At 43.0% G+C, this 24185-nt stretch overlaps 1 protein-coding gene across 1 annotated transcript; it reads right to left on the bottom strand.

Moving 5' to 3' along the window:
- Positions 1 to 5945: 5945 nt before the first annotated feature.
- pdyn (prodynorphin) lies at positions 5946 to 12210 on the bottom strand. Its single transcript, XM_055652503.1, has 3 exons — positions 11892 to 12210; positions 9376 to 9504; positions 5946 to 6937 (listed from the first exon to the last, which is right to left on the bottom strand). The coding sequence occupies exons 2-3, from the start codon at positions 9493 to 9495 to the stop codon at positions 6266 to 6268; spliced, it is 792 nt and encodes a 263-aa protein (XP_055508478.1). The 5' UTR covers positions 9496 to 9504; positions 11892 to 12210; the 3' UTR covers positions 5946 to 6265.
- Positions 12211 to 24185: the final 11975 nt, after the last annotated feature.

Below are 24185 nucleotides of genomic sequence, written 5' to 3'. Positions count from 1 at the left end.
AAGTTGTCTGGAAATCATCGTTGAAGTAGAACATAGAACATTTAAGTAGCACGATACGAGCGCACAATGTCCATACCGAACATGATGTCAGGTTAAATTAATCTCCTAAATTCATTCGATGCATTTTCTTCTTACTCTAATTTTTTTTTTTAATTTATTCCTTTGTGGATTTTAAATCCATAGAATAAAGTGTAAAGATTTACCTTTATTCACTTACTGCGATCTGGCGACAGCATTTATTGCTCCCTAATTGCCTTTGAGAAGATAGTGGTTTGACACCTGGAGCCACGGCACTCATTCTCTAGTGCATCTGTCTTAGATTTAGTCTTAAGGGCATGTCCCACTTGGATGTTATTTGCACATCATTTACGCGACATCATTTACGTGGCACGACACACGACACAACATTATTTACGCATCATGCGCGCACGTGACGTGCATTAAGTGCGCGTGGTGAGACATGGTGGCGTAGGCAGTGACCCGCGGTCACGCGCTGCGCCCCAGGATTTTGGGATTCACAAAATCTTTGCGTGCCATCAGCATGACGCACAAATTACGCCCAAGTGGGACAGACCCTTTAGCACTAGAGACCCAGATTCAATCCTGACCTCGGATGCTATCTGTGTGGAATTTATGCATTCTCCCTGTGACTGTGTGGGTTTCCTCTGGGTGCTCTGGTTTCTTCCCACAACCCAAATACGTGTGGATTTGTAGGTTAATTGGTCTCTATAAATTACCCTTTATTGTGCAGGGAGTGGATGTGAAAGTGGAAGAACATAGAGCTAGTGTGAACGGGTGATTGAGGGTTAGCGTTTACTCGGTGGGCTGAAGGGTCTGTTTCTATTCTGTATCTTTCAATCAATCATTCAAAACAATGAATGGTGTTAGAAACAAGGCCCTTCAGACTCTGGTTTGACCCCAACCATGGACTGTTTACCCTCCTACCATCCGGGAGGCGCTACAGGTCTCTCCGTTGCCGAACCAGCAGGTCGAGGAACAGCTTCTTTCCGGCGGCTGTCACTCTACTCAACAACGTACCTCGGTGACTGCCAATCACCACCCCCCCCCCGGACACTTATTATTTTTTCTATTCAAATCGTTTGCTATGTCGCTCTTCAAGGGAGATGCTAAATGCATTTCGTTGTCTCTGTACTGTACACTGACAATGACAATTAAAATTGAATCTGAATCTGAATCTGACCCTGGTTTACACAAAAGGACACAAAGTGCTGGTGTAGCTCAGCGGGTCAAGCAACATTTCTGGAGAACATGAATAGGTGATGTTTCGGGTCGGGGCCCTTCAGACTCAAGGTCCTGACCCCAAATATTATCCAGTTCATGTTCTCCAGAGATACCGCTTGACCCACTGAGTTACTCCAGCACTTTGTGGCCTTTAATGAATGGTGCCATATTCTCTAAGTCAGGGCCTGATGCAACTTGGAATGGAACCTGCAGGTGGCAATGTTTTCTTACACCTGTTTGCCTGGTCGCATTTTTGGTGGTCGACGTTATGGGCTTGTGAACATTGTTGGAATAGCCCAGGCAATTAATTACGGTGCAATTTGTAGATTCTATCCACTGCAGGAACATGATACCATAGGTGGTGGAAAGGCTTTGGTGGTGTTGGTATTCGAGACATTATCTGCAGGATATTCAGTATCTGACCTGCTCTCATAGCCACAGTAATTACACGGTTCTGTTGTTATTTTGGATGGTTGTGACCCTGATAATGTTACGTTTGAGGATGGCAACGACATTGAATATCATATTGGAGATGGTTATTGCGTACCACTTTTACGGTATGGTTGCTCCTTGCCACCTATCAGTCCAAGCCTGAATATTGTGCACACATGGACTACTTCATTAACTGAGGAGATGTGAAGAGAATTGGCCATTGTTTGATGATCGATTACCCTTCAAACAGCTGTGCTTATGTCGTACTCGGCTTGTACTCGCTAGAATTTAGAAGATTGAGGGGGGAATCTTATAGAAACTTACAAAATTCTTAAGGGTTTGGACAAGCTAGATGCAGGAAGATTGTTCCCGATGTTGGGGAAGTCCAGGACAAGGGGTCACAGTTTAAGGATAAGGGGGAAGTCTTTTAGGACCGAGATGAGGAAAACATTTTTCACACAGAGAGTGTTGAATCTGTGGAATTCTCTGCCACAGAAGGTAGTTGAGGCCAGTTCATTGGCTATATTTAAGAGGGAGTTAGATGTGGCCCGTGTGGCTAAAGGGATCAGGGGGTATGGCGAGAAGGCAGGTACAGGATACTGAGTTGGATGATCAGCCATGATCATATTGAATGGCGGTGCAGGCTCGAAGGGCCGAATAGACTACTCCTGCACCTCTTTTCTATGTTTCTGTTTCTATGTAAGTGATAGGTGCAGAATTAGGCCATTAGGCCCATCAAGTCTACACCATTCAATCATGGTTGATCTATCTCTCCCTCCTAACCCCATTCTCCCACCTTCTCCCCATAACCCCTGACACCCTAACCCTTGCATATGGAATGAAGGTTAATGATGAAGCTGCTGAATTTGGTTGGATCTAAGACATGGGCCTGTGAAACATCCTGGACTGGGATAATTAACCTCAAACAGCAGCACTATCTTCCCTTGTGTAAGGTATGATTCCAACCATTTGAAGATTTTCCACAACTTAAATAGTAACTTCCTAGTGGGGCAGCACAGTGGCACAGCAGTAGAGTTGCTGCCTTATAGCACCAGAGCGCCGGTTTCGATTCTGTCCATTAGTGCTCTCTGTACGGAGTTTGTACGTTCTTCCTGTGACCGTTTTCTCCAGGTGCTCTGGTTGCCTCCCACATTCCAAAGACATGCAGTCTTGTAGGTTAATTAGCTTCTGCAAATTGTCCCTGTTGTGTAGGAAAGAACTAGTGTGTGGGTGACCGCTGGTCAGCACGGACTCGGTGGGCCAAAGGACCTGCTTCCATACTGTATCTCTAACCTAAACTAGTGTACCAAGGTAGACAAAAATGCTGGGGAAACTCAGCGGGTGAGGCAGCATCTATGGAGCGAAGGAATAGGCGACGTATCGGGTCGAGACCCTTCTTCAGACTGATGTTGGGGAGGGTTGGGGGGAAGAAAGGAAGAGGTGGAGACAGTCGGCTGTGGGAGAGCTGGGAAGGGGAGTGGAAGGAGGGAGAAAGCAAGGACTACCTGAAATTGGAGAAGTCAATGTTTATACCACTGTGGTGTAAACAACTCAAGTGAAAAATGAGGTGCTGCTCCTCCAGTTTGCGGTGGAACTCACTCTGGCCATGGGGGACAGAAAGGTCGGATTTGGAATAGGAGAGGGAGTTGAAGTGCTGAGCCACCGGGAGATGGTTGGTGTTATATAACAGATAACAAATGATATTAATTCATTATGATGATTGCTAGAAAAACTTTTCTTAACAATGTACAATAATTCAATCGATCTGTTCATAAATCTGCAATCAAGTGCTGATATGTGAAAGCTAAATCCTCTCTTTCAACTCTACTTTGAAATGTTTGGATATCCATTTGAAATGCAAGCGTATTTACAAAAAAAAATCTGAATATGTATTATATATATATATATTATAAAATATGAATCACAAACTGAGTTAATAGTCTGCTTAATTATAGCTCACACTGCTTTAGAATTACTAGTACATCCTTTACCTGTGTTAGTATTGACTTGATAATACAAAATACTTGTGGTACATTGTATCCGCTATAAAGGTGACCCATTGCAAACCAGATAAAAGAGCATTTAGCGTCTTGGTTGGTGGTACACAAAAGTGCTGGAGAAACTCTGTGGGTGCAGCAGCATCTATGGAGCGAAGGAGATAGGCAATGTTTCGGGCTGAAACCCTTCTTCACCCTTCTTGGTGTGTTGGAAACTGGTAGCTCTAGAATTGTTTTAATAGACATTTTTCTTATAACAGAATATTACCTTAGGATTTATTATAAAATATGTTTTTTTATTGTTTCTGTTTACCTCTTGCATTCACATCTTGGGTAATGAGTGGGTTAGCATTAAAATAAAATTATTTTATGGCAGTTGTATTTCTTTAGCCAAGGACATCAGTAGGACGATGTTTCAATCTCTTCACAGGTATTTACAGTCCTATTAGCTCTACTGATGTCCTTTTACAGAGGGATCATTGGCATTCTAATGTGTACTTTGTAATGTTGTCGGATCCAGATACTTTGTGTATTGTATACAAAAACAAAGAATTCCACTGTCTCTAGGTACACGTGACAAATAAGTATCATTGAATCATTGAGTTGATTCATCCTTACCTGGTCTAATCAACATACAACACAATCCAATATCTGGCAAGTTGATTCTTCATACCTTAGTGTAATTAGTAAATGGTAATCTATACTAACCTGTCATTATTATTATTATTATTATTAATAACCTGAAAAAATTGTAATTGTGATTTTGCCTTTGCTATGTTATGTGTCGAGCAAACTTAGGAAAGATTGGCGGTCGAGAAAAAAAAGTGCTTTCACTGACACTCACTTGTCACCTGTGGTTTTAGACACGTCTTGGGTCAATAAGGATTCTTCGTTCCAATTGATGAGTCACAAATCACAAACTTCCATTATCAGTAAGTTGTCGTTCAAAAGCTTGGCGAAAGCTTCTGGAAGGCCTGAGTGGTGAATGGTGAGTTCTGTTGGTTTATGACTTAAAAATCTCGCACAATGTCTTTTGATGCAACTACCTTGGTTAGAGGAGCAGTAACACAAGATGGTTAAAGAGGGGTGGCATGGTGGCAGTGCGGTGGAGTTGCTACATTACAGCACCAGAGACCCGGGTTCGATCCTGACAATGGGTGCTGTGTGTATAGAGTCTGTACGTTCTCCCCTTGACCCCATGTGTTTCCTCCAGGTGCTCCGGTTTCCTCCCACTCTCCAAAGACGTGCAGGTTTGTAGATTAATTGGCTTCGGTAAAATTGTAAATTGTCCCTAGTGTGTCGGAAGGATGGTGTTTGTTTGTGGGGTGATCGCTGCCTGGTGTTGAGTCTGTGGGCGGAAGGCCTGTTTCTGCACTGTATTTCTAAACTAAACTACAAAAGAGATGCTTGTAACGTCAAAACTTGTACTTTACAAATGTCAGAAATGTTTCTGAAAGTAGGATACCTAATTAATTAATTCTTGGGAAAGCTGCTACCAAAGCTGATACATAACTAAAATTCCAAGGGCAGTTTTTCAAATGCAGACAATTCCATTGGATGAGAACAATCTTGTTCATTTTAAAGGCACAATATCTTTAGGAAAATTAATTACACGAATGACAACTGAAGATGCTGGAAGTCAGTCTGACAAAGAACTAATTGAGTTTGTGAATGTGTGGAACTCATTGCCGCAGACAACTGTGGAGGCCAAGTCAATGGATATTTTCAAGGCAGGGATTGACAGATTTTTGATTACTAAGTGTGTCAAGGGTTATTGGGAGAAGGCAGGAGAATTGGGTTGAGAGGGAAAGATAGATCAGCCACGATTGATTGGCGGAGTAGACTTGATGGGCTGAATGGCCTAATACTGCTCCTATAACTTATAAACGTATGAGTTTCTCCTTCCACAGGTGCTGCCTGACTTGCTGAGTTTTTAGTTCTTTGTTTTAAGATCTGTTGCTAGCCTTGCTATAAAAATGTTATTTTTAAATTCTATGCACGACAATGCAAAAATACAGATTCACATTACTAAGCACATTTTTCTCCATGTTTTTACCTTAGTGCAAAAAAATATCAACACAATCTAACTTTAAATGCTGCCTAACTCGGCACAGTTCATTGGATTGTTTAGAATAGATAATTCTAGGCTATGAAAGGAAACTAAATATAGTGATATCACCATTGTGAGTAGATTATTGCTATTTAGGTTAAAAAGCATGGAACCCTAGCTCAGGGTTTACTATCCATCTTAAATAACAGCACAGAAAAGAAATTGAGCATGCCAGATTTGTTTTGCATTTTAACCGTAGAAATTCCTTATTTTATTAAACCACACACATGAAAGATCAACTTCAACATCGAGACACGCCCATAACAGGAGGCAAACAGAAATGAGTTGCTGTGCGGTCCAGAGACCGTTTTTATTAGATTCACATAAACCACAGAAAACAAGAATCAATTTGCTTTTTAGCCAGCCCAATGTAAGCATAATAGCAAAAATATCTGTGCGTTCAAGCATTACATAGAGTTTAAATACTGCATGTACCTTGGCAGTCTACATTTTTCACATCAAGACTCAAATGCCTTTGGCTGTTTTATAAGTCTGAAGCTTGTTCAGTGTAATCATTAGATTTGCCATCATCTGACCTCACCGAGACCCGAAAATTGCGTCTCAGGAAGCCGCCGTATCGTTTTTGGTTATCCCATTTATATCTCGGTCTGCCAATTCTTCTCATGAAGCCTCCGTATCTTTTCTGCAGCTCCACGTTTGGATAGTCCTCGTCCGTCAGCTCGGCGCTTCTTTTGTAGCCAAATCCCTTCATGAATCCTCCGTAGCGCTTCAGTTCTACGGCCGGAGGACCGTCCTCCTCATTTTCTGCCAGCGCATTCTCCGTCGCAGTCTCAAGCTCCTGGAAGCTCCTCTCTAAATCAGACGCATCCCTCTCACCAAACTTCTGCAGAAAGCCTCCGTATTTAAGATCTTGGCCCTTGCCGTATCCATTTTCTCGGGCCAGTTCTCGGCCATTCACTCTGGTCTTGTAAACTTTTTTCATAAATCCTCCATAACGTTTTGCAGGACCGTGGCGCTGGTTTCCAGCGAATGACTCGACACTTTTCGCTTTAGCTTCGTCTTCATCAGGGACCGGGGCACCAAGAACTTTGTCTACAAAGCCCAAAGGGTCAGAGTTGTACAACCAAAGTGCCTTGTCACATCTCTCCCATTCGCCAACGGTCAGCACCACCCCTTCACACTCTAAAGTGCACGTCTGAAAGACAGCAGTCAAATGACAGATTTTGTTTATAGTGTTGAATTGAACTTGTATTCAGCACATAACCTGCTACAGATCACACTCCAAAAATGTTTGGTGTTCATCTATAATGACCCCCATTTACAATTCAGTAGCACACAAAGTGCTGGAGTAACTCAACAGACCAGGAAGATGAAGATAGACACAAAAAGCTGGAGTAACTCAGCGGGACAGGCAGCATCTCTGGTGAGAAGGAATGGGTGATGTTTTGGGTCAAGACCTTTTTCTGTGTCTATCATTGTTTTGAACCAGCATCTGCAGTTCCTTCTTGCATAGGTCAGGAAGCATGGATAAAGGTTACACAAAACGCTGGAGTAACTCAGCGGGACAGGCTGCATTTTTGAATAGAAGGGATGGGTGATGTTTCGGGTCGAGACCCTTTTGATTCAGTCTGAAGGAGGGCCTCAACCCGAAACATCACCCATTCCTTCCATCCAGAGATGTTGCCTGTCCTGCTGAGTTACTCCAGCATTTTGTGTTTATCTTCGGTTTAAACCAGCATCTGCAGTTCCTCCCTGCAACATGGATACGAGGTTATATATCCATGCTCATGCATAGGTGATGTATTGACACAAAACATCACCTATCCATGTTCTCCAGGGATGCTGCCTTGCCCACTGAGTTACTCCAGCACTCTGGGTCTTTTTGTGCATTAACCGGCATCTGCATGTCTTTGTTTCCACATTACAATTCAATTCACTGCTGCATCTTGTGGTCAGTCTTGTTTCATCTGCATTCTGCACACAAACTCCCCCACTAGTTCCTGGTTTATTTCTCTTTCTTCTGTTCTGTAACTCCTACTAGGAAACTACAGGTGTGCATGACACACTGCATTTGCATTCTAATGCCCTTTGCTTCTTGTGCTCACAAGGAATGGATAGCTAATCCATCACAGACGTAGACCAAAATCTGCATTGTCACAGCCGGTTAAAATGGATTGCTACCCTGGCTCTAGATATTTTTGGATGTGATCACTTTGCAGAGCAGATGGTTATTTATTGATCCGAGTACATACAAGGGTTAACACGGGGAGGGGGGGAGGGGGGAGGAGGCAGGAGAATGAGGTTGAGAGGGGAAATACATCAGCCATGGCGGAGTAGACTCTAAGGGCTGCTTCACTGTCTTATCAACGCATGCTCTTATTAGAATACTCTATATTCACAATTTGACGTTTGATATTTGTGTTTACTTTCCAGATGAGATAAGAGTTGCAGATGAGACGTTCTCCCTCTTTGCATAACATTACACAACAGGGCACAAGAAGTAACTGGTTGGTTTTAAGTATATTTGGCAAGTTAACCGAGTTAAACTTTTGAGTGAAACATAGAAACATAGAAATTACGTGCAGGAGTAGGCCATTCGGCCCTTCGAGCCTGCACCGCCATTCAATATGATCATGGCTGATCATCCAACTCAGTATCCCGTACCTGCCTTCTCTCCATACCCCCTGATCCCCTTAGCCACAAGGGCCACATCTAACTCTCTCTTAAATATAGCCAATGAACTGGCCTCAACTACCCTCTGTGGCAGAGAGTTCCAGAGATTCACCACTCTCTGTGTGAAAAAAGTTCTTCTCATCTCGGTTTTAAAGGATTTCCCCTTTATCCTTAAGCTGTGACCCCTTGTCCTGGACTTCCCTAACATCGGGAACAATTTTCCTGCATCTAGCCTGTCCAACCCCTTAAGAATTTTGTAAGTTTCTATAAGTGAAGATTCCATGAAACTTCCATGGTTTTGATTTGAGTAAATCAAAATCAAAGGAGTTTGATTTACTCTTACGTGGGGCGGCGGCCTCGCAGCGCCAGAGACCCGGGTTCGACCCTGACCTCGGGTGCTGTCTGTGTGGAGTTTGCATGTTCTCCCTGTGTCCGCGTGAGTTTCCTTCGTGTGCCCCAGTTTCCTCCCGCACCCCAAAGACGCGCGGGGGTTACAGGTTAATTGACTCCCTGAAAAATTGTCCCTAGGTGTGTCGGGAGAGATGAGAAAGTGGGACAACGTGGAACTAGTGTGATCGATGGTTGGCGCGGGTGGGCCGAAGGGCCTATTTCCATTGGTACACAAAAAAGCTGGAGAAACTCAGCGGGTGCAGCAACGTTGCCTATTTCCTTCGCTCCGTAGATGCTGCCGCACCCGCTGAGTTTCTCCAGCTTTTTTGTGTACCTTCGATTTTCCAGCATCTGCAGTTCCTTCTTAAAGGCCTATTTCCATTGTTGTGTCTCTTAACTAAAACCAACTTTAAAAAACTTGTATTTATATTGAGATCTGTTTCCACTTCCAGTCGGTTTGTGCAGTTGGACTACAGTTTGGATTGCAGTAACGCCGTGTAATGGTCTGTACTCCCCTATCAAGCGAACATCGGGTAGAGTTATATGTGGTTTCGGGTAGAGTTATCTTACCAGTGACTTTACCGAGTTGTCCAGCATCGAATTACACGTCGAACACCATTTGGCGCAGTCTGCGTGGACGGTGTACAGTGAGCCAAGCGACAACGCCAGGACAAAGATACCCCACTCCATCTTCAACGCCTGGTGTGAGAAGAAGAGTGTGATGAGAGGGAAAAAAAACACAACCTCCGCGACTTCAAATGCAAGATGTATAAAATTAGCGAATTCGCAGACAAACCTTTGAGGAACTGGGGGGGGGGGGGGGGGGGGGGGGGGGGGGGGGCCAACAATGTGAACCAGCAGGAAACGTGAAACTGATAAAGATTACATTTCCTCCAAGTTTCCCCGACGGTGCTTTGCCGAGTCCCTGTGTTCACGTGTATTAAGAACCGTTGTGATATTTCCTCTCGTCTATCATTTATCTCATACTCATTTTGTTTTAGTCTTCAAGACTCAGCCACTTTACAATATCTTATTGAGAAAGAACTCCACGCATTAAGAGTTTAGGGTCATCAAATTGCAAAAGAGTGTCTGAAGAAGGGTTCCGGCCCAAAACGACATCTATCCATGTTCTCCAGAGATGCTGCCTGACCCGCTGAGTTAGTCCAGAACCTTTTCTGTATTTGAGTTGGATAGAGCTCTAGGGGCTAGTGGAATCAAGGGATATGGGGAGAAGGCAGGCGCCAGTTATTGATTGGGGCCGATCAGCCATGATCGCAATGAATGGCGGTGCTGGCTCGAAGGGCCGAATGACCTCCTCCTGCACCTATTTTCTATGTTTCTATGTATTAATCAGTAGAAAAGAACTGCAGATGCTGGTTTCCATCGAAGATAGACACAAAATGCTGGAGTTAACATTTCTTGCTGAACCGGTCCTTCTCTCCAGAGATGCTGCCTGTCCCGTTGAGTTACTCCAGCGTTCTGTGTTTATCTTCTGTATTAATCTGCATCTATAGTTCTTTGTTCCAACTCTATAAATATTACAAGCTTGTCAACGCGTTTTTGAAGTGTTTATCATCAGAACCCAGAATGATATTCGCGTGGATAACCATTTAAATGAAGAGATTTCAAGTACAGGGATTACATTTTTCTACGATGCATCTGCCTTGCACAAAAGGCGTAGGTAGCACTTAGCAAAAGGGACAAAGAATGCAGAACAAGTACATTGCCGGGCGGTATGGCTAGTATATGCTTTGCGCGGCACACCAAATTTCAGTGCTAAGATTAAAATTTTAGAGACAAAACTAATGCGGTCAAATTCATGAAGCAAGAGCAAGTTTGAAAGGGGGAAGCGCAGGTCAAATATATTTCTGATACATTTCAGAAAGAACTGCAGATGATGGAGAGAAATCGAAGGTAGACAAAAAATGCTGGAGAAACTCAGCGGGCGAGGCAGCATCTATGGAGCGAAGGGATAGGCGACGTTTCGGGTCGAGACCCTTCCGGCCTATTCCTTCGCCCCATAGATGCTGCCTCGCCCGCTGAGTTTCTCCAGCATTTTTGTCTACCTCTGATATATATTTCAGATACCTGATGAAAGTTGCCGCAGTGATTCCTGATTTTGAATCTGATGTCAACAAATGTCTACCATGAACACATTTTCACCACATTTTCTTTTCAGAGGTAGCGCCGGACCAAATCTTGGGGATTACAGACAAATATCATTCAAAACATTTTAAACATAGAAAATAGGTGCAGGAGTGGGCCATTCGGTCCTTCGAGCCAGCACCGCCATTCAATATGATCACGGTTGATCGTCCAAAATCAGTACCCCCGTTCCTGCCTTCCCCCCCCCCCCCCCCCCCCCCCCCCCCCCCCCTTTTTAGCCCTAAGAGCTAAATCTAACTACCTCTTGAAAATGTGTTTACTTAAATGTAGAAATAAGGAACTACAGATGCTGGTGTATATACAAAGTGCTGGTTGAACTCAGGGATAGGGCAGCATCTCTGGAGAAAACAGGATCCCGACCCGAAATGTCACATTCCTTTTTCTCCAGAGATGTTGCCTGAACAGTTGAGTTACTCCAGCACTTTGTGTCTATGTTTTGTTTACTAATATAACTTCTCTACTTAGAGTCGCCGAAGAATAGATTCACAGCCGCGAGTAGCCGAGTGGTACTTGTTGTAGGAAGGAACTGCAGATGCTTGTTTAAACCGAAGGTAGGTACAACATGTTGGAGTAACTAAGCGGGACAGACAGGCATCACCTCTGGATAGAAGGAATAAATGAGCGACGTTTAGAGTCGAGACCCTTCTTCAGACTTCTTCATTTTGCGTCTATCTTTGGTACATTGACATTCTTTTAAATCAATTTATCACAGGAACTGATATTACCTAGTCAGATACAAGCAACTGCAGGTGCTGGTTTACAAAACAAAAGACACAAAGTGCTGGAGTAACTCAGCGGGTCAGGCAGCATAAATAGTCAAGCCTGTAAGATTGGTCTGATGTAGATTCTCAACATGAATTATTCTATTAAAGCGATCCGCAGGAACAACGATCATTGATGAACACGCTTTGTCAAGTTACCTGGCTATTCGGGAGGAGTAGAGTAGAAGAGGTCGATGCAGTTTGTGTGCGGATTTCCCCTTCCCCTGGGAAAGATAACGCGGCGAGCAGTCAGTCGATGCACTGCACTGACTTCGTGCCTCACTCTCTCTCTCTCTGTCCACCTTTGAGAAGTCGGGCTGGGATCCAGGATTTCTAACCTGCAGCCTCCAGTGCCGGCTATTTATTTATCGCCCGCGTTTTTCTGACATTTGCGACGTTGGCTATGCGTCCCTTTGAGCCAATGACTACACGCATTGGATCATTATGAAGCAGCAATTTCCTCGAATACTATCAACATGTTTCATTGCACATCCGTCGTGATCCGCAGAAGTGTTTCAAAGACCCAGGGCAATTCGCGTGCTAAAAATACCCAGAGTTTTTTACACGAAACGTTAATCACCTTTAGCTAATGCCACTTGCACTGTCACCTTTTCATATTACGAGATTCGATTTCTATTTGTTTTAACCCTGGAAAGATTCCAACTTCATTAGTCACATCCCCCCTCCCCCGCCAACTGATTGTCTATAAGACAAACTATCAACATCCACCCCTGCACCGGAAACGTGTTGTTATTGTTTGTGAGGCGACGATTAAAAGTTAAAGTCCTTTCTGATTGAATCTAACATTTACAGTTGAATTTCTTTTCCGCCTTCCCCACTTCTTATCGCGAGGGGGTAAACCGATCGATTGCCAAGTGTGGTGTACGTTTAATAGCCTCCAAAATCACCCGGCCGCCTGTTTCACCCGACAATGCGACTGACAGTTCAACTTTTGTGCTGCATTCGAGTAGATATCGACATGATTGAAAATATAAACAGAATAGCAAGTGACAAACCACACCGCAGAGATTTGCTGAATACACTTAGACTGCAGCAAAGGCAGCTCAGTTGGGACATATCGCAAAGCTTCTGTAAATAGAAGTACATATTTATTTTTCAATACCGAACTGATTTTGTTTTAGCATTTCTCTTTTTTTATTTCACGGGCACAATATGATTTATCTGGTGTTTGTGTTCTGCTTCCATTGACTCGCGCGAACAACGCGGAGAGAGCGAGAGAGAGAGAGAGAGAGAGAAACAGTTACAGAGATTAAAAAAATAATGTCTATCTCACGGGAAATAAATATATTGGTGACTGTGAAAGCAAGTCGAGTGGGTTGTTAGTTAATACGTGGAATTACGACGGCAAACATAGCAAACAGCCCCCTAGTGTAATCAGTTTACCGCTAGTTGACATGACTAATAGTCTAGTGTTTAAGAAGGAACTGCAGATGCTGGAAAATCGAAGGTACACAAAAAAGCTGGAGAAACTCAGCGGGTGCAGCAGCATCTATGGAGCGAAGGAAATGGGCAACGTTTCGGGCCGAAACCCTTCTTCAGACTAATAGTCTAATTCGGGGAAGTCATTGAATCCAAGCAATTCTAATAATGTTATCAATGGGAATTAAAATTGTGGTAAGCTAATCAATGTTATAAATCACCTGGAGCATGCATTCGGGAGAAAGAGTTTTACAAAATGATGCTATTATTTAACGTGGAGCAAGGAACTGCAGATGCATGTTTACATCGAAGAGGGACACAAAATGCTGGAGTAACTCAGCGGATCAGGCAGCATCTCTGGATAGAAGGAACAGGTGACGTTTCGGGTCGAGACCCTTCTTCAGACTGAGGGTCGGGAGAGGGAAAGGCAGGGGTAAGGTGTGAAAACGACAGATCAAAGGGGAAATGGATCAAGGGAAATGGAAAATAGGACAGGTTTGGAGGGTTATGGACCAAGCGCAGGCAAGTGGGACTAGTGTAGCTGGGACATTGTTGGCCGGTGTGGGCGGGTTGGGCCGAAGTGCCTGTTTCCACACTGTATCACTCTGTGACTCTATGAGATTATAGTTAGCTGGGGAAATGATTTGTCTTATTTTGACAATACCTCCAGATCATTGAATACCTGCCCCCATGCTGGTTTTGTGGCTAAAAATGTGACTGAGGGAACTGCACTTGCACAGAAGGAGCAGGAGATTGTGAATATGGAGGGTGGGCGAGCACATTGTGTTCTTTCTGTGCTTTTGCAGTGTTTCTGTGCGATCGGCACCATAACATTGAGATTCTCAATACCTCCGATACCATGTCAAATGTGTCCTTTCCCCATTTTGAGTCGTCACGGTCCAGACGTTCCCAAGATCTTGCGTCCATGTTGCTCCTCTTCAAGATGCTCTGTGCAGTTGCTGGGATCTATTCTCCTCGCGTGGCAGAGATCAGAAAGGGACAGACACAAATTGCTGGAGTAGCTCAGCGGGACAGGCAGCATCTCTGGAGAGACGGAATGGGTGACGTTTCGGGTCGAGACCCTTCTTCAGACTGAGTTTCAGGGGAGCAGGAAAGTAGAGGGAGACATTTTCATATCTCTAGTTTCCCTCTCCCTTGATTCACACATAGGTTTGTTGGTATATGGAACGAGTCAGGGACGGGGAGTCTAGGCTTCTTAGTCGACATGGAGAAGGGGCAGTTTCGTGCTGAATGACTGTCTCAATCTTGAGGCTTTGTTCTGGAGATTGTGCTTCTTCTACCATGGTCTTCATGTGGCCTTCAGTTGCCATGACAGTTTTCTTTCTGACCTTTATTTGAGGGGTCAGGTGTCTCAGGAGTAGGCCATTCGAGCCTGCTTCAATGTGATCATGGCTGATCATCCAACTCAGTATCCCGTACCTGCTTCTCTCCATACCATGCCACAAGGGCCACATCTAACTCCCTCTTAAATATAGCCAATGAACTGGCTCAACTATCCTCTGTGGCAGAGAGTTCCAGAGATTCACCACTCTCTGTGTGAAAAAAGTTCTTCTCATCTCGGTTTTAAAGGATTTCCCCTTTATCCTTAAGCTGTGACCCCTTGTCCTGGACTTCCCTAACACCGGGAACAATCTTCCTGCATCTAGCCTGTCCAACCCCTTAAGAATTTTGTAAGTTTCAGGTATATGAATGACATTGTCTGCCCAACATGGCCATCTGGGTCTCTAACCAGGTCCTCAGAGCTGAGAGAGGACACTGAAGTTGGTTGACATGTCCTTCTAGTTCATTTGGAAGATTTTTCTCAGACAGTATTGCTCATATTCTTTCACTGCCTGAGAGACCTGAGGTGATAATTCAGGTTGAAATACAGATTGAGGTTAAATCACTGTTGTCGAATAGACCATGTGTTTTCTGCCAGGTTTGAGTTTGATAACTTCAAATAATCTCCTCCACAATCAACCATAGTGTGTACAGGTGCATCGAAGACTGTGGTACTATTCTCCCACCCTTGGCACACAGTCAATGGCATCCAATAACTTTAAGGGTACAGGGGTCCACATACCAAGCTGTTAGAGAATTGCAAATGGCAACAAGTGAGTCAGCTACAGTTGTCCATCTGAGCCGGGTAGCTGCGAGGCTTTTTCATCAAAGTTGTTCAAATGCAGTGTAGTTCATAAGTTCATAAGATCTAGGAGCAGAGTTAGACCATTTGGCCCATCAAGTCTCCTCCACTGTTCAATCATGGCTGATCTATATTTCCCTCTCAACCCCATTCTCCTGTATTCTCCCCATAACCCGTGCACCCATACTGATCAAGCATCTGTCAATCTCTGCATTAATAATATTGTAGTACAGGATGGAATTATTTTCGCACTGACGTTGCACTCATTATTTATATGTATTTCCTTGAAGTCAGAAACTGATTGCAGAGCACCATCCAAATATATATAAACCGTTCCCCCATCTTCTTCCTTGATCCTCATAGTGACCAGACCTTGAGCCGACTCCATCAGGCGTTTGTGGTTCATCTCTTCTGTTTACAAGAGATGAATTTATGCCTCAGTCCATGAAACATGATTTAGATACGATATGATGTGATACAATATAACTTTATCTATCCCAGGAGGGAAATTGGTCTGCCAAAAGTCGTAAAACACAAGATACATGAAGCATGAAGTTAAAGTGACGAGTGGAAAGGATTGGGGATGTGAAAATATTGGGGGAGGGGGGAGGAGTCAGTCTACAGAAGGGGGAGGAGTTGTACCATTTGATAGCCACAGGGAAAAAGGATCTCCTGTGGCATTCTGTATTGCATATTGGTGAAACCAGTCTGTTGCTGAAAGTGCTCCTCAGGTTGTCCCGTGTGTCATGCCGGGGGTGAGCAGTATTGTCCAAGATGCTTGTCGGTTTGAGGAGCAATATTCCTACACATTATTGAACCTTTTTGCATCTGGTTATAGAAAATAATCTTTTCTTTTGTACTGAATTATTCACAATGTAGCTATTAAGAATAAGAGTGACATTTGTATAGTTGCATTTAGAGTTTGTTTATTGTTTATTGCATAAGCAGATTTAGGTACACAAAGATATCAGCACTAAGATCATGTACATCTGCCTCAAGAAAAGTCAAGTCGAGTTTATTGTCATATGCACACATACAGTGAGATACAGCACAACAAAGCTCTTGATTGTAGCAGCATCACAGGCACTTAGACATGAACACCAATCAAAACATAAATTATACTTGATGCAGTCCATAGATGGTATGATCGTAGGTGATAGAATTAGGCAATTTGGCTCATTAAGTCTACTCAGCCATTCAATCATGGCTGGTCTTTCTCACCCTCCTAACCCCATTCTCCTGCCTTCCCCCCATTACCCCTGACATACGTGATGATCATCATTTCCATGAAATGAGGACAATAACTTTTCACCAGAATCTATAGCCTACATACCAGTACAATTAGCGTGTGACCCTTTAGGAGGGCTGGGATCAAATGTCAATTGGTCTTTTTTCGATTGATTTATTTTATATGCTGATAACCGCAGTGTTAATGCTTCTTAACTGAATTTTCTAAGAAATTCCCTCCAGGGTGCATTCCAGGCTCCCACCACCCTCTGTGTAAAACAAACTTGCCCCTCCCACACATCACCTTAAAACGTTATCTTGGGCTTTAAAGCCATGCCCTCTATTCATTTCCATCCTGGGAAAAAGATTCTCAGTGTCCAACCTCTTTATCATTTCTCATAATTTTATGAACTTCGATCCAACCTCCTCTCACCCACCAACACACAAGAGGAAACAGTGCAAGTTTGTCCAACCCCTCCTTGTAGCTCATACTCTCTGATCTACCACGTACTTTATTCTGGTAACCCCTTCTGCACATCCTTCCAGTGACGGGGCGACCTATGATAGGACACGTGGAATAAAAAGGAATCGCAGGTGCTGATTTGCAAGATAGACACAAAGTGCTGGAGGAACTCAGCAGGTGAGGCAGCATCTCTGGAGGAAATAGATAGGTGATGTTTAGGGTCGGGACACTTTGATGGAATTTGAAACCTTATTGGAGTGTGCATTTTCTAGAACAGCCCAAAATGTGGAATTTTGTTCTCGGCTATCTGAACAACAAGCCCGTTATAAGTATTATGAATCATTCCTATAAAATATGCGTGGGCGAAATAGCTCAATTAAAAACTAGGTGCCAGAGGAACTCAACACGTCAATCAGGAACTGTGGAGGAAAATGGACAGATGATGTTTTGGGCTGGGACTTTTCTTTAGATTCAGTAGTTTTACAATAATGAAGTGATTTTACCTTTGTGAGTGCAAAATCCTGAAATGTTATGAACATGTAATATAAATAATTTTACGATAACCAAATATTCATAATTTGTGATGTGTATCATATGCGCCAAACTCATAATTCTTAATGATAATAATTTAATCTCAAATATCATCTGATCAGGTTATGTTGAAAGGAAAACAAAACTGATTTGCCCCCCTAGTTCTCTGCTACGTTTGAATGTAAGTGATTTGTGTTCAAGGACATACAGGAACCTTTATAAATTAGTTTGAAATGTTGAATTGGATAAGCTCACATTTTCCCACATTGTATTTCATGTGCCATTCTGTTGGCCACTCACTCAGTTTGTACATGTTCCCTTGCAGCCTTTGTATCCTCATCCATTGAATCCTAGGTATTGATTCACCATGTGTGTCATTTTCTCTCGCTTTTTACGGCTTTTTGCTTTACCTATTGCACAGTTTAGTTTAGCTTAGAGATACAACACGGGAACAGGCCCTTCAGCCCAACGAGTCCATGCCGACCAGCCATCCCCGCACATTAACACTATCCAACACACACTAAGGACAATTTAGAATTTTACTGAAGCTAATCAACCTTCAAACCTGTACATCTCTGGAGTGTAAGAGGAAACCAGAGTTCCCAGAGTAAACCCATGCAGGTCACGGGAGAACGTACAAACTCCGTACAGCTGGCCCCCATATTCAGGATGGAAGCTAGGTCTCTGGCGCTGTAAGGCAGCAACTCTACCGCTGCGCCATCGTGCCGCCTGCCACTTGAGCTTGGCTTGATTATTTTCATGTATAGTTTCATCTGATTTGATGGGAGGGCACGCAAAATAAAATGTCTTACTGTCCCTTGGACCTCGTGACAATAATTTCAGCAGACAATAGACAATAATCAATAGGTGCAGGAGTAGGCCATTCGGCCCTTCGAGCCAGCACCACCATTCAATGTGATCATGGCTGATCATCCCCAATCAGTATCCTGTTCCTGCCTTCTCCCCATATCCCCATGACTCCGCTATCTTTAAGAGCCCTATCTAGCTCTCTCTTGAAAGCAGATATCTTGAAAGATAATTAAATATATTGTTTTCTCGCCATGGTTCAATTGTTTTTCTGCCTCAAAAGACGTTGCTTTCATATATTATTTATGATAAGGCATTGTGGCTGGAGTCTGTGTAGCTTCATTGGGTAGTGGATGGACAAGGCACTAGGTGGAGCAGCAGTCTACAGCAGTGGTCAGATCATCCGGTAGGGTGCCTGCTGGAAGTCAGTCATTGAGTATGCTTGCGTAATAAAGGACTGTCTTGACTGTTAGCTTTTCCCACTCTATTAAGGAGAATGGGGAACTGCAAAATCTTAAGTCTTTGTAAGGTTGGATGTGATTCAGCAGGTATTGAAAAGTAATCCACTTCAAGGGCATCACAACCATCTTTCAAAGCAGCTCTTTTTGAAAATGTAATTGAAAATACAATTCATGTGTGTATGTGTGTGTGTGTGTGTGTGTGTGTGTGTGTGTGTGTGTGTGTGTGTGTGTGTGTGTGTGTGTGTGTGTGTGTGTGTGTGTGTGTGTGTGTGTTTTTTGCTGGACACATGAATGGGTGTTTTTTTAAAGATTTGCCTATCACACTCACATTTTATTTATCTATTTTCCACTATTGACATTAATATATTAAATAAGAGATTAGAAAACATGCAAGGCTATATTACGAAATCTCTCTGGTACATTAATTTTGCAGCCTTGAGATTTTGTTTTGTCAGAAGAGATACAGAAATACAATGGGAGAACTTCTAACGAGCGCCAGGCTTTCAACTTTATTCCCTGAGCTTCATGGTAAAATGCAGAAGTGACTCAATATTTCACAATCATTTTCCTCCAATCTGTTCCTTTCAGATTCAGATTCAATCTGTTCCTTTGTTACAGCTACATTAATTTGTTGGCTTGGTTTCAGGGATTTATTAAAAATGTAGCGTTTAATTTGTAACTAAGATTATATTAAACATATTAATATTCATTCGTGGGGGTATGAACACCATGGCCTGGCCAGTGCTGTTTAGCCAGCTATCATTGCCTCATGAAGGGGATGATAACTTACCTTGGTGTGGGTTGACACAGTCCCTGTGGTGAAGAAGCACTCATACACCCATTACGGTTGGGATTTTGACTAGCCATGGTCAACCAGAAATAATGTTGTAACACTGAGGTAATTCTACATCAGAATGACAAATGACATAGGGGATCAATCAAAGGTGGTGATATTCCACCTGCTTTGTTCCTGGAGGTGGAGGTTCCTGGAGCAGGCTAGAAGGTCATGATAAGTTGATGTACTATGTCATATAATTTGTATATAGATAATTACCTCTTACACTGCAGCGTCTGTAAGCAAGTGTTTAAGGTGATGGGATGGTGATCAAGCAGGCTGACCTATAGACATAGAAACATAGAAAATAGGTGCAGGAGTAGGCCATTCGGCCCTTTGAGCCTGCACCGCCATTCAATATGATCATGGCTGATCATCCAACTCAGTATCCTGTATCTGCCTTCTCTCCATACCCCCTGATCCCTTTAGCCACAAGGGCCACACCTAACTCCCTCTTAAATACAGCCAATGAACTGGCCTCAACTACCTTCTGTGGCAGAGAGTTCCAGAGATTCACCACTCTCTGTGTGAAAAATGTTTTTCTCAACTCGGTCCTAAAGGATTTCCCCTTTATCCTTAAACTGTGACCCCTTGTCCTGGACTTCCCCAACATCGGGAACAATCTTCCTGCATCTAGCCTGTCCAACCCCTTAAGAATTTTGTAAGTTTCTATAAGATCCCCCCCTCAATCGTCTAAATTCTAGCATGTTGAGTCAATGGAGACTGACTTGGTACATCTGTTTTCCCCTCATAACCAATTGAATCACTTTGGGAGTCAGGGACTTTAGATTCACCGGTGTGACGTTTACTGAGGTACAGTGAAAAGTTTTGTTTTGCATGCTGTCCAACCAAATAATATTACATTAATACAAGCAAGTCAAACTCAAGTCCAGCAGATAGAGCAAAGGGGACAATACAGAGTTCAGAACATATTTCTCAGCATTGCAGCTGATCAGTTTCATAGACAAAGTCCAATGTCCGCAATGGGGTAGAGGTGAATCGGTGAAACACTCTTTACAAGCACCTACTTTTGACTTGTTCCTCTAGCTACATGACATATATCTTGTTCAGTGCATTTTCAGGTCAATACAGAATCTCATGCTCTTTGGTCAATTCCCAGTGGCAAGGCTATTGTATATGAAGAAGGATGAGTCACAGAGGCACACAGCATAAATACAGCCTACTATGTCCATGCCAACCATTGTATACTAAACCCATTAGTATAAGATACGGCACGGTGGCGCAGCGGTAGAGCTGCTGCCTTACAGCGCGTTCATTTTCACGGCGGATGATGACAGCGATTGCAACATTTGAAACAAGGAAGTTGAACACGGAGGAAGAAGAAGTGCCAGAGACTCGGGTTTGATCCTGACTACGGGTGCTGTCTGTACGGAGTTTGTACGTTCTCCCCGTGACTGTGTGGGTTTTCTCAAATTACGCCCAAACAGTACATGATAGTGCTACAATTTTTGGACCACCTTACTCATAATTCTCATGTGGTGGTTTGTGTCACGTTTCGTTCAGATTGATGGTATATTTTACAAGTTATTCACATTTTTTACTTTACAAAATCTCTCTTTGAGAAAAAATTCTTCCATTTGCACACTGGCACTTAGAGCTATGATGTCACAATGGGATCCAAATCCTTGCTGGCCCTCCCCGCAACAATGTTGCAATCACAGAACACTGAGTCCTGCCAGCAAGTTTTTAAAGTTAAAAAACAGGGAGACTGAATGGGAGTGCTGGGGTAGGCAGGGGAAGTGCAATTGGATTATTTTTTAAAGTCCTGGCAGCATGCAATTGGAAGGCTGAAGAGGAGGGGGAGGGAGTGCTGGGGAATAAGGGAAAATGAGCGGCCCCTGCACAGTTGGGGGATATGGGTGAGTGGTAGATAATTGTGTTGGGGGAATAGATGAGTGGTGGAATATTGCGTTGGGGGAACGGCTTGTGTTGGGGGACCCACCGGTCCCACTTGGTCTAGTATGCAATAAGAATTTCACTGTGCAGTTGCATATGTGATAAATAAAGCACTATTAAACTATTTATAGACTATAACTCTGCCTTCAACACCATAAATCCATCCAAACTTCTTGAAATTCGTAGACCTGGGACTAAATTGACCAAAAAAAAGTATTCTTACCAGCTAATGAGTTGCCAACTAGAGAGGGAATTTATTACAAAATAATGTAATTCTTAGGAGAAGAAGTGTTTTGATAGGTTTGTTTTTTGTGTAAGGTTGACTATTATGTGCCTTAGAAGTAGCAGTGGAGTAAAATAATGAATAGGTATTGGTATTGCTTTATTATTGCCATGTGTACAAACATAAAGTGAAAAACTTTCCGGGCAAATCGGACCATACGCGAGTTCTTCTGATAGTGCAAAGTGAAGTTAACCATAGTGCAGAATATTGGGTTTTAAATGTTATCTGATGCATAATTGAAAATAAAGTATTTGGAAAGATATAAACTTTTTCAGAAGGATGGTTTAATTGCAGTAAGCTTAATATACTTCAGTATTATACAACTGTGGAATCCTTTAATCTAGAATAAAGTTTATTGACTGAAATAGTTTCAGTACTGAAGTATTTTGGAGGCAGAACATGTCTGAGGAATTTCAGCGCTATTGTTTCTAGTAATGAGTTTACCACAATTTGTACAGATCATCATAATGAATTCATTTTGTTGTTAATTGAATCAGTCTTCAGCAAAATTTACATAGCTTCCTTTGTGGTGTTCTGTGAGATGGCTGGAATTTTGTATTTCAGTTTGATGTTGGCTTCTCTTTCCACAAATTCCTGCTCTGACACGCAAGACTAATGTAATTTCATCAAGCTCCTGTTGCTAAGTTACTCTCCTTTGGATAAGTAATGCCCATGTCATTTATGATCACTGTTTTTTAAACTAGGACACTTGCTTCAATTAAAATAATGGAAATAGAAGGAGATGCAACGAGGTGATGTTGGTATGTTTCTACTCTCTGTCCATCCATCGGACTGATATCATCTAAACTGCTCCATCTTTGGCTTTCAAAGTCTCTGCTTTTTAGTCTCTGATTGATATGAAATGGAATTAAGAAGACAAATATGGTTGTTGGCCATGTAACCTTTTAAACATGGTCCACACCATTTTATGAGTTCATAGTTGATCTGTGATCCAACAGACCCATGCTATAACAAGCATTTATCAAGTCTCAGATTAAAACTAAAATTGACCTAGCATCAATTGCCATTTGCGGATGAGTTTTCCAGATTTCTACCATATTCTGCTTGTAGAAGAGCTTCTTAACTTCACTTCTGAAGAAGGGTTTCCAAACAAAATATCACATATTACTTTTTTTCCAGGGATGCTGCCTGATCCGCTGAGTTACTCCAACATTTTGTGTTTATCTTCACTTCTGAAATGCCTGGCCCTAAATATCTGCTTCCTAGTCAAGTGCACCAACTAGTAGAAACAATTTTTTTCTGTGCAACCTCTACATTTTTGACATTGATAACATCGCCAGGCTAGGCCCTGCAACAATGACCCACTGTCACTGCCAGGACCACAGGCCTCTGTGGCCAAGGACTCAATACTTTGAAGAACTTGATACTTGAAGAGTACAAGTTGGCGCTGGAAACATGGTGACTCTTTGTGCACTGGCTCAGTGAAGTCTACTATTCTTACACACCAATCATTGCACGTTGAATTAATATTTGATTGTCACATGTGACAAGTCACAGTGAAATTCTTTGGTTTGCCTGTCCAACGTATGCAAAGAGTTGCCACATAAAGGGCGGCGACAAAGTTACAAAGTATCCCGCGCGGGGTCCTCCTTTGTTTTCCCCTCCCCCATGACGGTTCCCCCACACCATGTCCTCCTTTGTAGTCCCCCATCACGGATGTCGCCCCCACGCTGGGTCCTCCTTTGTTCCTGGTGGCGCCTCCTCCCACGTGGCCCGTCCTCAACCATCGGCGCCCTCAATGTCAATCACCCTTTGTACTTACGCATGATTGTGTTTGTGTACTGTAAGATTTTACTGAATTGTTTGTTACACAAAAATAATTTCACTGTATCGACGTACGTGTGACAATAAAGAGCCATCAAACCATTGATTTAATATATCTTTAAACGTCAAACAAATCACTATTTAAGCACCTACATTCTAAAGGATGTAAGCCTGATTTTTTGTGTAATTTATTTTTATAATTTAACCTGTGGAGCCTGGATTTCACACTGGCAAATGTACATTGCCCTCCGTCCAAGACCATTCCATTCTACCTAACATGCTGCTGGAACTGTTTCTTGCGTGCCGAGGGAGAGGTGAACAGGCTTTGGATAGCGACAGAGTAAATTCCCACTTTCTTATGTTCCAGTATTTTAGATATAAAGACTAGCATTCAATTGAAGGCATAAAGTGATGGAGTAACTCAGTGGGTCAGACGGCATCTCTGGAAAACATGGACAGGTGGCATTTTGGGCCGGGACTCTTCTTCAGACTGATTGTGATGGGAGGTGGGGGGGGGGGGGGGGGGGGGGGGGGGAATAACGCTGGAAGAGAGGTAGGAGC

This window comes from Leucoraja erinacea, chromosome 21 (assembly GCF_028641065.1).
Source record: "Leucoraja erinacea ecotype New England chromosome 21, Leri_hhj_1, whole genome shotgun sequence".
Taxonomy (NCBI): Eukaryota; Metazoa; Chordata; class Chondrichthyes; order Rajiformes; family Rajidae; genus Leucoraja; species Leucoraja erinaceus.
Note: the sequence above shows the minus strand (reverse complement) of the source record. Positions and strands in the feature narration are given on the sequence as shown.